The 14,895-nt window shown below is 47.3% G+C and overlaps 1 protein-coding gene across 5 annotated transcripts in view; it reads left to right on the top strand.

Moving 5' to 3' along the window:
• The window catches only part of FBXW11 (F-box and WD repeat domain containing 11), a 103,564-nt gene that overhangs the window by 54,176 nt on the left and 34,493 nt on the right, over nucleotides 1-14,895 (top strand). For 3 of the 5 annotated variants that reach the window (XM_053927106.2, XM_053927104.2, XM_053927107.2), the window contains 2 exons: nucleotides 7,678-7,740; nucleotides 10,934-11,159. In XM_053927106.2, coding sequence (XP_053783081.1) covers nucleotides 7,678-7,740; nucleotides 10,934-11,159 — 289 coding nt within the window. The remainder of the gene's footprint in view (nucleotides 1-7,677; nucleotides 7,741-10,933; nucleotides 11,160-14,895) is intronic. The other 2 variants (XM_053927105.2, XM_053927108.2) reach the window with 1 other exon arrangement.

Genomic DNA, 14,895 nt, shown 5'->3' with positions numbered 1-14,895 from the left:
AAAAGATTGTATTTATTTTTAGAGAGAGGGGGAGAGAGGGAGAGAAACATTGGTGTCCAAGAGAGACATTGATCGGTTTCCTCTTGCACGGCCCCAACTGGGGACCTGACCTGCAGCCCAGGCATGTGTTCTAGACTGGGAATCGAACCAGTGACTTTTCAGTTTGTAAGCTAGCACTCAGTCCACTGAGCCACACCAGCCAGGGTTCCTTCCAATTTTTAAGTTGGATTATTTGCACTTTATCAAAATGTATGAAATATTCTTCTACCTTCATTTTCATCTTTGCTTTATTCTTAGGTTTGTAATTATCCTAAATGTTTACCATTAATCTTTTTGCTCAAAATTTTCAAGTCATCTCTTGGTTACTCAGGAAGGGTTCGTGAATCCAAACTTCCCTTCTCTGTTACTCATTTAAAACTATTTTCTGTTGCCTTTGGTTATAAAATTGTTGCTTTACACTTTCTTTGCTACAGTTTTTGGAGAATGCTCTTCAAAATGCTCTGGTGTTTTGAAGTCACTTGCTGCCAATCTAACTAATGTGCACGCGTTCTCTCTCTCTCTCTCTGTCTCTCTCTCAATTAAATTACCTGGGACTGGAGACAGAGAAGTGTGTTCTTTATCTTTAAAATCTGGTAGTGTACCTGCGACGGCTTTGGGTTAGTACTGTCAGCCAGGGTTCCCTGTACCTAGAGACCCTGTCACCGCACAGTCTGGGTTCCTTTTCTTTCTGGAAAGTGTTCTGGAATTACAGTTTTTAAAAAGTACCGCTTTATTGAGATATGATTCACATATCATACAATTTCGACACTTGGAATATACAATTCATTGGTTTTTAGTGTATTCACAGAATTCTGCAACTATTACAATACAGTCAATTTAGAGCACTTTTATTATCCCAAAATGAAACACTTGGTTGTCACTCCCCATTGCCTCTCACTCAGCCCTCGGTAACCATGTGGATTATAGTTTTGAACGTTATTTCTATTTATTTTATTTGAGTGTGTGTGTTTAGAAACTCCACTTACACATAGGTTGGATCTTCCTTGTCTTCCATGTAAACTACTTCATCTCTGTCCCATTTTGCTTCTTTCTTTACCTCATTTTCATTCTCTTAGGGTTTTTTTCTGCTTTTCTTCAATGCCTCATTATATTTTTCATTTGAATTTATCCTTCTTGGACATCATAATTTATTTTCATTTCCTTTATAATCTTGTTTTTATTTCTCCTGTGAGCTAAACCTTGTGTCATTTTTTTCCGCTTTTGGTACATTTCTGTTCTTAAGTTTTGAATATGTGATTCAAGGCACTGAAAAATAACTTCGAATGCTTGCTTGAGCGTGTTTCATTCCGTTTGGAATGGCTTTTTTCAATGAGATTCCATGAGAGCAGTGTGCCGTGATGCACAGAGGCACGGTGGTACAGGATGGGTTAACTTCTCTCGTGATAACCAGAGGGATAGTATCTATGTCCCGTCCTTAGGGAAATTAAGGAAATAGTTACTTGGTCATCTTGCAGAACTCCAGTTAAGAAAGGCTGATTTGAGGTATTGTTTTCATTTTCTTCTTTTTCTCTACCCTTTATCCTCTCTTTTGCTCTTTTATGTGTGGGGGTTCCGTTAGCTGCATTTTCTCCTCTTTTTGTGTAGGTGGAGATTGCTTAGGTTGCCACATTCCGGGGGACACGCCTGTAAGTTTGAGTGGAACTGTGGGTTAGATAAGTTAGAAAAAAGTTATACGTTATAAAAACCATGTAGCAGTAAGTTCAGTCAAACTCCCAGTGGATCTAAAATGCATTAGGTTTTAATTATTGTAAAAGGAAAACAACTTCCCCTACATTTTAGTATTATGCGGAGGGAGGAGAGATGATTTCCGATTAAGCTATGTTTTAATGGTGGCCATAGCCATGGTGTTAAAAAGTCATCTGTACATAGATGTATCCTGGCCTTCTCCTTCTGAGTTGCAAGATCAGTGTGAGAACTGGGCTGCTTTTTTGGCTAAGCTCATCTCTTTTTCCAAATGAATGCTTCTGGCTTTCTAGTGATCTCATTTTTCTCAGTAATGTGTTGGTAAGGTTTAGTTTTAAGGAGAAAGAATTTTAGGCTAAGTTAGGGGCCTTGGTGGAATTAACGGCAACAAAACAAAGGTGTTCGGCTTGCCTCCGCCAGTCACTGTGCTGTGTGCTTATCTTCGGAAGTTATGGCATGTCATAATTGGCAGACTAGATTTAGACTTTTCTGGCTGGCCTGACGTTAAACACACAGTAATCTCTCCCTGATTTCTAACTGCATTTGAGATCTCTCATGTGCCCAGGGTGCTCCATCGGCTTTTACAAATGGTCCGTGGGAAATCAGATGGTTTGGCCTACTTGTTCTGTCAAATATGAAAAGGTGTTTTAAATAACGAAACACAGTTTTTCCTTGATGTACTTGGTGGGATTTTATTCGGTGCATACAAGCACATGCTATCCTCTTTATACATTCTGCCTTTTAGCGATTTTAAAGAACTTTTAGGCTATTCAGTGGTTTGACTTGAATATTGCTGTCCTTGCAGTAATGACTTGCCGTCCTTTTAATTTGAGTTTTCCTGTTATGTTTTTGCTCATTCCTTTTAGCCTTTTTGTGTGATTTGTCTTATGCTTATCATCATGGGCAGGGGAATGCCCAGATTCAATTTCATTTTATTAAAAAACGCCGGTTGCAGCCCATGAAGTCGATTTCTTAGGCTACAGCCAGCAGTCGGAAAACACCTGAGATGTATTTTTCAATATGGAAAGTACGTTGAGTTCTGAGTGGAACCGACCTAGATCTGAGTGTCAAGTTCACCAACTGTAACTCTTAATCACTGCTTGCTTCTCTGATCCTCAGTGGCTTGGAATATCTACTTTTATTTTTTTTCTGAAGATCAAAACACAATGTATGAACAAGCCTACTACAGACTCCACAAAGTTAGCTATAGCATTTTGGATTATGTAGCTGTCACCCTTAATGCCTTAAATCCCCAAATCTGAAGGCACAAGAGAAAGTGGCAGAATGCCCCCTTGTTTTCCAGACCCTGTGTGGGTTTCCCTTTGCCTCCTCTCAGGCTTAAAGATGCTTTTTGTATGACAATCTTACATGTACATGCATTTCTCATCGTGAAACCGAAAACAGGGAATGGGTGGCATTTTTAAAGGAGGGAATTTGTTCCTCTCATATGGCTCTTCGAGTGCATTCTTTTCTAAGGGAGATGTAGTTTGCATTGGCTGGGGGCACCCACTGGCGAAGATAGATTGTTGCTGAGAGCCTGTTCTGCCTGCCCACGGACCACCCCGCGGAGCAGTCTGGGAAGGGCAGTGGGAAATAGGACAGCTTATCTTGTATTTCCCAAAAGTGAGTGTTTCCTTCATCTCCCCGAAGTATTTACTTGTCTGGTTGAGTGGGAGAGGGAAGGAATTCTACCATGCTATTGCCCTAGTCCAGTGTTTGGCTGGTGCTGAGCGGTTGATTAAGAGATACTGTGAAATGGGGGCGTCCATATCCACCAAACTTGGGAAAGGGAGGCTCAGCTCCCTTAACCTGATCTTTAAGTCACGAGATGTCACAGGGCCTTTGCTGTCTGAGTGAAGTGCGTTGCAAGTGGGGGTGGGCAGAGCACTCACTGAGTACATAGCACTTGCCAAACTTCATTAGGCCCTGGGACCCTTTTGTCTCTGAGCGTCTCTGGTGCTACCCGGAACTCTCTGTGGTAATGGTCCTCTGGCCAGTGTCGCTCAACGCTCAAGGGGATGCTTCCCTGTGGCATCCCCTCCTGAAGGCTTTGCATGAGAAGGGACGGGCGTTACTAGTTCTCGTGGTTCCTGGCGGTTCTTAGATATCATGCACTGGATGGAGTCTGTCGTCATGGTACCAGTGCAGATTCCTTACTGTGGGTGGGCCACCCTGTAAAAAGACCACATCATCTTGCCGGAACAGTGATTTTAGAACAGATACACATAAAAATTTCCTGGGGAACTTAAAAAAACCCAAAGATACGCCTAGGCTCTATCCACTGTGGTCTGCTTCTTGGTCAAAGTCACGGTTTGCTGTCTTACTGCATTTGGGACGCCTTTGAGAACCTACTGAGAGTGCTGGGCTTTCTTGCTGGAGGCATGCACGCACGCTAACTTCCGTCCCTGACTGCATGGCACTTACAGCCCTCGTCCACACCCCCAAGCCCAGGGTCTTAATACAGTAAGGACTCCTGAATTAGGTCTCCCCACATAGGAATTTCACGTCCAGCAGGACTTCATCCCAGAATCTGGTTGTCTGTGTCCTCCATGAATTGCACAGCCATGGGGAGAGCAGACTGTGCTTGAAGAAGTCGCATCCCGGTACGGGCCAGAGAAGCCCAAAGAGGAAGCAGGGCCAGTCCTGAGATGATGGCTGTTTAGCGTGTCTCCCCAAGGCGGCGGGTTTAGGAGCTGACACCCTGAGAGCGTGGCTCTTAAGGGAAGGGGGCACCCCCCACCCCCTGACATTTGTCAGTCTAGAGACGCTTTTGGTTGTGACCATTAGGGCAGGGGAGGGTGATGCTGCTGGCTTCTTGTAGGTAGAAGCCAGGGATGCTGCTGAGCATCCTACAATGTGTATGACAGCCCCACACAGCAAAGAGTGGTTGGGTCCAGTGTCAGTAGTACGGAGGCTGATCTGCCTTAGAGTTGAGCTGCTGCTTCCTAGATTGTATCTTTCATCGGCAATGATATCAGAATACCAAGGTCTACATTTTTATTTACGTGTGATGCTTCTTGGTAGAGGTGTAGGAGGACAGAGAAGATGACGAGGTGGATAGGAAGTGAATAAGCCAGGTTGGTATTTCAAAGAACTTTCCCAGAAGTGTTGAGGTTTAAAGAGGATTTCAGCTCTGAGATTAGCTCACCTCACACTTCTGCCTGCGAGCTTGGATGTAGGAAACCACCTCCTTTTTCACGTTGCTTTTTCTTACCTCACTCTTGAGCCTGTGGCTTTCTGTCTGTTGTACCTCTAAGGAATATGCCAAAGTAATTTTCAAAATCGTGGCCCTGTAAGGGGATTTTATTCCCACAACCCCATATGGCAGTTTGGGAGAGATGATGGGGGTGGAAAAGGTATGTACTTTATTTGCCGAAAGTGGGCGTTTCCTTTGTTTCCCTGCAGTCCTCGTCCTGGAGTGGGAGGAGGAAGGGGTCTGGCGGTGCTGGAATTCAGACACTGCCCCAGTCCAGTGTCTGCCAGTGTGAGCCGAGCTGTTATCATGAAGTGGGGGTGTCCGCACCCCACGAACGTGGGGAAGCTAGGCTCAGCCACCTTAACCTGGCTTTTAAATCGTGAGCCTTGCAGAGCCTTTAGTAAGTTGATAAAGTATATTAGGGGGAGGGGGCACGAGCAGGAGGTGCACACAAGTGGCATTTCTTAAACTTCATTAGACCCTGGGACCCTTTTTTTCTCTGAGCGTCTCTGGTGGCTCCTGGAACTCTCTGTGGAAATGGTCCTCTGGCCAGTGTTGCTGAGAGCAGCCCTTCCCCGTGGCGCCCCCTCCTGGAGGCTTTGTACGGCAAGCTGCGAAAATGCATAAGGAACTCCTCCGGCCCCACAGGGCTGCATGAAATCTAGTTTTATTGAGTGGTGTGTCCTTGTCCGCTTTCATCAAGCCTTCCGAAAATAGTTGCTGTTTTGGTCAGAGGGGTCGTTTCCCTCTCAACTGCATGCGCAGAAACCATTTCTCTGGTTTGGAAAGAAGGAAAGCACGAGCTACGGTTCTCACTGTGAAGACACTTGTTTCCTGGGTGGTCTTCAGGGACTTTTTTTTTGTTCTGTCTCTGAGGGAGTGAGGAAGGCGGCTCAGGCGGTCCAGGCTCCTGCATTTCAGGAGTTCTCAGCTGAAAACGTCACACACACACTTTCATACGGTGCCCGGGGTGCCTAGAGACAGGGGGCAGGAGGAACTCCTCATCTCTCGTCTGCTTCCTGTGCTCAGCTCTTCACGTGGTCGTTGTTGCTTCTCGCCACCCTCCTGGAACCCAGGACACTGTGACATAGCAAGGACGGTGCTGTGCCCACCCGTCAGACACAGGAGACGATGTACTGAGTCACTCTTCCCACTGTACTCCTCCCCCCTTCCCATTCAGGATCCCGTACCTGCCACCACGCTGGACCTTTTTGGGGCACCTGGACACACTGCCTTCCTCCCTAGCTCATCGCTGGTTTTCCCAGCTGCAGCCCCGCTCTCCTGCTCCTCCCTGCTGCAGACCTCGTTGCTTTGGGTTTACAAGATTTGTTGAGGAAGCAGTGGGCTTTCTCTACTGCCAACCATCTGGAGCCATCCCCTCAAAGTGTGAGGTTAGAAAAGTGCGAGAAGGGGCCAGTGGGGCTGGGGGGGTGGGGGAGAAGGAGCATCTTCGAAGCAAGGCGTGAACAGGTGTGATTTTGATCTGTCCGTGCCTAACACAGCTTGCCCAGGACCACACACACACTCTGAGCGAGTGACCAGATCGTGGTCCCACCTTCTCTCTGGTTTCCAAAGCCTCCGCTTTCCCTCTCTGTCACACCCGTTCCCGATCGGCGCCAGTGGCGGGACCTGCAGAGCAGAGCGCCAGTGCTCGTGCCCACTCTTCTGCCATTACCTGCTTTGGGCATTTCCAGACGGTTGCTTGGAAGTACTGTGTGGGTCCCAGCATGTTACGACTTGAAGAACATAGAGGAAAAGTCGGGAAAGTCTGGGAGGTAGGCTGCTCCCCAACAGGCAGTAACAGAGTCACGTCAATACTGGTAACTTAACCAGGTCTGCGGGGTCCTTTTGAATCATGCTATGGGACAAACGCTGCAGTTTAAATTCTGTGCCCCAGGCTTCTGATTTGGGGTTTGGGAAGGAATCCTGCAGGGACTGCCGACCACAGATGAGTTGTCACTCCGTTCTGGGCACAACTCTTTCCCTTCCCCTTCTCATTAAGCTTCCATTTAGTTACTCGACAGGAGCTTCAGAAGGGAAAACCCAGTCATGTGTAATCTCCTGTTAATGGGCATCTATTGAACGACTAGGTCACCAGGAAGAACCACTACACAGTGCCTCTTTGTGTGGTAAACACAAACTCAGAAGCTAATGCATTCCTAAGGCAAGCCAGATTGTCACTGCCTGACAGCATTCTCCTCTCCAGGGACAAGGTTGGGGCACCCACCATGCCTCTTAGGGGAGATCGCAAAGGCAGTCCAGAAAAACGGGGCCATCAGAGGAGGAGCGGGAAAGGCTGGGAGTGGGCGGGTACTTCCAGGGCTTTGTCAGCTCTGCTTGGCATGGGTGGCTGGGGTGGGTCCCTGAACCGCAGACATTCCAGTGCGTGTGCTGTGCAGCAGTCAGGGACTGGCTGGTCTCTGGGGCTCCTGCCACAAGTGAAAGAATAACGGTGATACCTGAGGTGGAGCTTCAGCCCCCGAGCCCTAGTTTAGCCCGTTTTCTCAGTCAGCCCAACCTTCAGAGAAGTGAGATTTCTGTCCCGCCACCGACTTCTGATTTATGACAGATGAGCGCAGCCTCCGTGACCCAAAATAGCACGTTAGCCATAAGCCAGATGAGCTCTCGGGTCTGCGTTGGTACACTCCAGTGTGGGTTTTCAAAATTATATTTTGATGTAGTTATTTAGCATTTGCAAAACTTGGCATAATTCAAATAACCTGTTTTTCCCCCCTTAGAACACTTCAGTTATGGAGGATCAAAATGAAGATGAGTCCCCCAAGAAAAGTACTCTTTGGCAGGTAGGAATGACCGCGCACAGATAAGATAGCAGTGGACTTACTGTAGAGAAGGTGCTCCCTCAGCTCGTGCCGCAACGAAAGCAAGAGCCAAGCAGTCTGGGCGTTTTTTTGGTTTTTTCGTGCAGTGGCTACTTTGAGGACTCACCCTGATTTTATCTGCTGCACCTTAGGGAAGTGTCGCTGTGAATAGTACAGATACTGGAATTTTCACAAAGATTCTGAAGGGCCTGTAGCCCCAAATCTTCTGTGTCTACCATCTAAGCCAGAGATGGACAAGGTGGCGTCCCTTGTCACCAAAGTGGCGTCATACCACACACCAGGACGTGTGCATCGATGAGTCTTTCTCCCTGTCCCCCCTTCTCCCTCACTTCCTGTGCCTTTGCCCGTTTCAACTCTGTTTTCTGCTTTCCTGGCTCTGTCGGAGCTTGCCACTTTTCCTCCCAACCCCCCAGGTTTTTAGGGGGCGGGGGGACGAGCATGTGAAGTTTCGTGCTTCGGTGTCTTTGTCAGTCATTGTGGTGCAAATCGTTTTTCCCTTCGTGAGGGCACAAAGGTAGAACCCATCCAAACTGAAGAGCATGATGGTGAAATTCTCTAGGTTTGATTTGAAACAAAAGGGTAGATGAGTTAGCAAGAATGAAGTACCCCCAACAAATTTAAGATGGAAAGAAAGAAAGCTTGGCCTGGCTGGCGTGGCTCAGTGGACTGAGCGCAGGCCTGTGAACCAAGGGGTCGCTATTTCCATTCCCCGTCAGGGCACAGGCCTACGTTGCGGGCCAGGTCCCCAGTAGCAGGCGTGCAAGAAGCAGCCACACACTGGTGTTTCTCTCCCTCTCTTTCTCCTTCCCTTCTCCTCTCTCGAAAAATGAATAAGTAAAAATAAAAAAGAAAGCAAGCCAGGAATGTCTTTCTGGGCCGGGTGGGTGGTTAGAAGTAGGAGAGGAGATGGGCTTTAGGATCCAGCCTTTGCCGCTGGTTCTCGGGTCTGTGTGCAGGCCGCCTTCCGTCCCCTCCTTCCCATGTGCTGTTTGCTGCAGGAGTCCCTTCGTTTACTGCTGCCTTTGCAGCTCACAGTGGTTCTCACCGAACGCTCCGGCTTTCAGTTTCTCTTCCATCTGCCCTTCAGGCAGCTAGTTAACGGCGCACCCCAGCCCTAGGGAGGGAGAATGGTGAGGAGCCTTTTGCTCATCGAGTGAGATAATGGCTGCGGAAGTATTTTGTGAGTTGTAAAGCAGTACGCAGCGTGCTTTGTTACTACAGCGTTATATTTAACCTGTTGTGAAAACAACTGTATAGTATTTTGGCAAGTTGTTATGAAAAAATACAGTAAACAGAGGGCGAGGAAGATACACAGAGCTTTCTTTCTCAAGATTAGGCACTTTTAACATGTTCACGTATACTTTTAACTCTGTCCGGGAGTGTCCCCCTCGCGGACTGTTGTGATTGGGCTGCGTAAAACCCTGCATCTCATCTTTGTTCCTTCACATGGTTTCATAGAAATGTTCTCTTGTTATTAAGTCGTATTTTTATAAACCTAATTTTAATGGCTACATTATAGTGCTCTGTGTTGATGTATTATAATTCGCTTTAACCAGTTGCCTGTAATTGGTCAGTTGTTTCTAATTTTTCTCTATTATAAACATTATGATGAATGATCTTATGCTCAAAAGTAGCAAAGATGCTCCTTATCCCAGTCGATACCACAGTGAAGAACTTTCACTTACTCTGGCTGGTTTGGAATTTTGATTTTTTGAGGTCTGAATAAACATTAAAAACTTCTGTTTGGTGCTGCCCTCTGGTGGTGCCCAGTGTCAGTGGGCTCTCCCTCCCGCCCGTTCCCAGGGCGAAAACATTCCTAGATGAGGCCGAGGTTCACAGAAGATAGAAGGGGTGGGAGGTAAATGCCCTCACTCTCTATGTCTCCATGAGGTAGAGAGGGTTCTACATGGGAACCTTCCTCCCACAGGAAGGGCTTACACGAGTTCGCCAAGGCAGGCGTTTACCAAGGGTGTCCTCTTCCTGGAACAGCTCTAGTCAGCCTGCTTTCAGTTAGGGACGAACGGATGACAGGCGCTCTCGGTTCTTTCTGCGAACTACTTGCGAGAGCAGCTCCTCGTGGAACTGTGCGTGTTTGTAATACAATGCTGCGGTTTTTAAAGCGCTCCGACACGTCACTCCTGCTGTTGCCCACGTGGCGGGACCAGTGTTGGATGGAAGCATCGAGGTGCCTTCGTTTTAAACGGGGGAGATGCTGAGCCTCATGGCCTTAGCAGCAGTGGTGGTTTCAGTCTAGGGATGCAGTTTTTTTGTCGATGCTACGGTTCAGATGCAGTGAATGTCATTTCAGTGTTTTGAAAATCATACTGGTTTTATACAAGGACCACGCGGATTTGATGAGAGATGCAGTTAGCATAGGAGTGGGGTGTGCGTAAACCTCCTATATGAAACGAAGGGCTTGTCAGACATCCGTGTTGGGCCTTGGGTCACCTTCTGAGTCGGTGACCAAAAGAAGGGAGTTGAAAGGCTTAGGCGTTCTGCCAGCAGTCTGTAGCCCTGGAAACAATGTGGAAATAAGAACTGTTGGGTAAAATTAAGCTTTTTAGATGCAGTTGCCTTCGGGGTTTCTGTGTCTGGGAGACAGTGGTTTTCAAAGTGTGGCCTGCAGCGTCAGCATCACTGGGAACTCATTAGCAATGCAGATTCTCGGGTGCCACTCCAGACCAGTAGAATCAGAGCGTCTCTGGTGGGGCCCCACTGATCAGTGTGTTAAGAAGCCCTTTGTAATTCTGACGTGCGAGAACCACTGGCGCAGGCAAAGCATTAACTTTCAGCTTTGAGGAAGTAAAACGATCGGTTGCCAAGTCGAGCAGTTTTTCGAGATGGCCATCTCCAGCATTAGTCATCTGAGAACAGCACGGTTTGGGGACATGCACTGGGGAATGACGATCTAAGACATCGTCAAGCTTTAGAAATAGCTGTAACTTCGGCGTTCACTTTCGAGACTAATTTGAGGATGTGAGCTCTGAATACATTTTTAATTACTTCTTGAATGAATTAATAAAGGAATGAGTGGCTTTAGGGTAAAACTGGCATTTTAAAATTAAATACACAGAGTGAAAAATGTTTCTAATGAAATAGCACATGAGCTTTTTTTGCTTGTCAGACTAATTAGTTTTTTGTTTTCCTAAAATAGATCAGTAATGGAACATCATCTGTGATCGTCTCCAGGAAGAGGCCATCAGAAGGAAACTATCAGAAAGAGAAGGACTTGTGTATTAAGTACTTCGACCAGTGGTCCGAGTCCGATCAAGTGGAGTTCGTGGAGCACCTCATTTCCCGGATGTGTCACTACCAGCATGGACACATTAACTCCTACCTGAAGCCCATGTTGCAGCGGGACTTCATTACCGCTTTACCAGGTAACGCGGCTCCGCTTTCCAAAGGCCCAGCGGCGGAGGGACGCCCAGCCCAAGGGCCTGGGTGGCCCTGACTAGGAATCTGTGAGAGCAGTGGACGGGGACAGAGCCAGGCAGCTGTCTGGGACCCACACGGTGTTTTCATGAGCGGCACTGGAGGACCGGCTCTGACTGAGCATCTGTCTGGGAGATGGAGGGGGTTCTCCGACTGAGGGTGTGGGCCTTTGGTCAATGCTGCGTTTTTAATCTGTTTGACTGGGATTGCCAAGCTGTTTTTTTATGTAGTCTGTGTACATTCTGCATTTTGCCTTTATAACTAATTTTTTAAAAATATGGAAGCATTTTCCCTCTCCTCCTTGTGCTTGGGAAGTTTCGGGCGGTCATTGGTGTCTGAAGTGAGGCAGGGATGGCGGAAACCTACCGGGGAAACTGACAGCGTGTGCTCATTCCAAAACTTAGTCTGCGCCCTTCCTCGGTGCCTTGCTTCCCTGAGCGCGTGCTCCCCGCCCTCAGGCCTCTGGTCAAGTCTACTTTGGGTTATTTTTAAATGGACTACCTGATAGAATCGTTTCAGGTGCAGAAAGTCCCCGTATTGTCACTCCCGCCTTCCCTACTGTCAGCACCCCGTACCATCCCGGCACATTCGCTGCCATACGTGGACCTACACTGGCACGTCCTTGTCACCCACAGTCCGTACTGACCTCGGGGTTCACTCGGGTGTTCTGATGAGGTGGGTTTTGGCAAATGTGTAATGATGTGTTTCTGCCTTTACAGTACCCTGCAGAGGGTTTCCCTGCTCTGAGAGTCCTGTGCGCTGCCTGTTCACCCCCTTTGATGGTCTACCACTTACTCATTCTTTTCTCTTTTTTTCTGTTTCCATCTCTTTCTGTCATCTTTCTGGGGTTTTTTAAAATTTTTTAATTTATATCTGATTAGGAAAGCTAGAAGGATTTCGTTCCTGAAGAGAATACTGGCAGAACGGTGTCCCTACCAGGGCCGGTGCAGTCTGGCGCTTATACCTGCCATGCCAGGCTCGGCCTCGAAATAGCTGGGGAAGAACCGGGGCCCTTGCCACCACTTCTGCCCCCATCGGAGCTTCTGAGCGGCTGCTCAGTGGGCAGCGCCTCACTCAGCCCCTGTGGGATCCTCAGTGCAGCAGGGCTCCATGTTCTAGGTGCTTCCACAGCAAACGGGGCCTGGGCTGAGGTCTCAGACCAGACCCTGGGGCCGCAGCTTGACAGGCCAGCTCCAGATTTCTGATCCCGCCTCCCGTACTTGTAAGTTTACTTGCTACCAGGGCAGTGCTTAAGGATGTTGAGAGGTGGCTTGGATTATTTTGACTCTGTTGTTGTTTTTGTGCTGAAATACAGCACTGTTTGCCCCATTTCGTTCATTAGTATTTCTAGGAAAGCAAAATACGATCCCTCTCTTTCAAGAATCGTAGTATTTCATAGCCACAAAGAATCTGAGCCATCACCTAGTCCTCTTTCTCATTTGTAGACTAGGGAGCCAAGGATCGGAGAACGTGGGTGAGACACCCAAGGTCTTGCATCTTGAGTGCCGTGGCAACTGCGCAGGCTGGTTCAAAAATGCGTGCAAAGGCGGAAATCGTTTGCTTATAGGTGAGATTACTCCAGGAGATTCCTCACATCGGCCTGAAGTGTAGAACACGTGGTTTACGACACAGTTCCGCAGTATTTATTTGTAGTTGTGAGAGGGAGGGACTTGGAGAGCTGGAGGTGGAGTTAAGCAAGGTGAGCGCGTGGGATACAGGTCTTCCGGGTGTGCAGCGCCCGCACTCGGAGCCCCGTCGTCCAGGCCTTTCTACCGCCTCAGGCTGCAGCTCACCCAGAAAAGTCAGGGTAGTTTTTAAAACTGGTGGTTGTACTTGTTCTTCGTAAGTGCGTTTAACTAAATGAAGCTATGCCTCCATTTTTCTTAAGCAGATCCGTTTATCGATTTTTGTTGTTGTTGCTTGGTTTTTACTGGTTGGGTCTTATTCTATTTTCCCCTGTATTTTGCTTCTCAAATATTTCAGTGCCAGGGAACTCACCTGGTGTTTACAGAATATCCACGAGGTGGCACTGTTGTTCTCTTCATTTGTAGAGTGCTGTTCAGAGGCAACCCCCTTTTCTTGGGGAGTGTACAGTCTTGGAGAAGAGACAGAACAGACGGACATGTGTTATGTATATAAATATGGTTAGTATAATCACATACAGTCCAGCTTTCATTGCAGCGAATTTAAAGGTACTGTCCGTATCTCTGTTAAAGTGGAATTTTGTGGCATTAAGTATTACATGAAAGGAATGGACCATTGGCTGGGACGTGGAAATATTTTTGTTAAAATGCTATTTGTTTTAACAGGATTTGATCTGAACATACATACATTTGTCAGTGTATATCATGCACGGGACTCTAATGGCTGGGGACAAGCTGGCCAAGTGGATTGTGTTAGTTGGTGTCCGTAGACTTGCATTAAACCTGGCGTTAGTTTCTAACCCAGACCCGGACGCAACAGCACCGGGGGAGAAACAGGTCACGTGCATGCTCACACTTGGACGTAGCCGTGTGCGGAGCAGCTCCTAGTCACTGTTCTGCTTTGGTGTTGAACTTTTACGGTGGATGACCTTGAGTTTGAATTCTTCCTCTGCTGAAAGGGACAGTCAACTCAAGGCCTCTTTTGGTTGTAAAAACCATTAATTCTATAAAAATTGTCCACAGTTTTGCCTTTTTGGTGCTTATGGTGAATAGCATACCTGTCAGTATTGGGAGAATGGAAAAATGTTTGTGGTCTCTGGCTCCTTTTGGTTCAGTGGAGAAAGTGATAATTATGATACGGTTTTCTAAAAATTGTGGTAAATGTTTAGTCTGCAATGTCAATTTCTGCAGGCTAAGTTTGTGGTTTGTAAGGACGGTTGTTAAAGGGGAAATTTGTGCCATTTGAAGTAGAGGCAGACTGTGCTTCAAAAAGGATGATAAGCGTTGATGATCCATTTGATGAGGTGTCTTAAGCAATTAAGAATTTTGAAACATTGCACTTCTTGGCTGTGGTTCGTTCGTTTGTTTTATCCCTAAGTAAGGGTGATAAATCGTTACGGACTAGAACTGTGACGGGGACTAGATCAGAGGTCTTGGGGCCGCAGGAGAAGCAGAGGAAAGCTAAGGCTTCAGGCTGGATGCAGGGCCGAGACCCAGCACAGCCCAGGGGCACGGGGTGCTCACTGGATTTAGACAACCCCTCAACGTGAGCCCCGGGCACAGAGCAGGTCTGGAGGCCACTTTTCAGACCCTCTGTTTCCTTATTTTTGTGGGAATAATAATAAGAAGAAGACTTCAAGGGATATTGTGAAGATTAAAGAATTTATATAATATGCCTGGCATGTGGTGGGTATTCTGAGGATGGCAGCTTGGGGGTGGGGGGAAGCCCAGAGAGACAGGAAACACCTGCTTCTCCAGAGGTAATAAGATTTATTGCCAGGAAGTTGTTATTATTCACCCACTGATTTCCGAATTGATTCATCCTGACATCATAGAGGTGGGTGTGTGTGGCACTTTGTTGGCACAACAAAATGTTGGACTTTGTGACCCAAGCATCATGTCACTTCACTTCTCTCTGGTTCCTGAGGTCAATATATTCCAAGTTCAAGGCCCGCACTGACAGACTGCTGTCAGCAACTGCATTTTGTTTTGTTTGGGTTCTCACTGCAGATTTTACAACTGCACAGATCTCTGCCACTGG

This window comes from Desmodus rotundus, chromosome 6 (genome assembly GCF_022682495.2).
Source record: "Desmodus rotundus isolate HL8 chromosome 6, HLdesRot8A.1, whole genome shotgun sequence".
NCBI classification, from domain to species: Eukaryota; Metazoa; Chordata; class Mammalia; order Chiroptera; family Phyllostomidae; genus Desmodus; species Desmodus rotundus.
The sequence above is the reverse complement of the archived record's forward strand: the minus strand, read 5'-3'. Positions and strand labels throughout refer to the sequence as shown.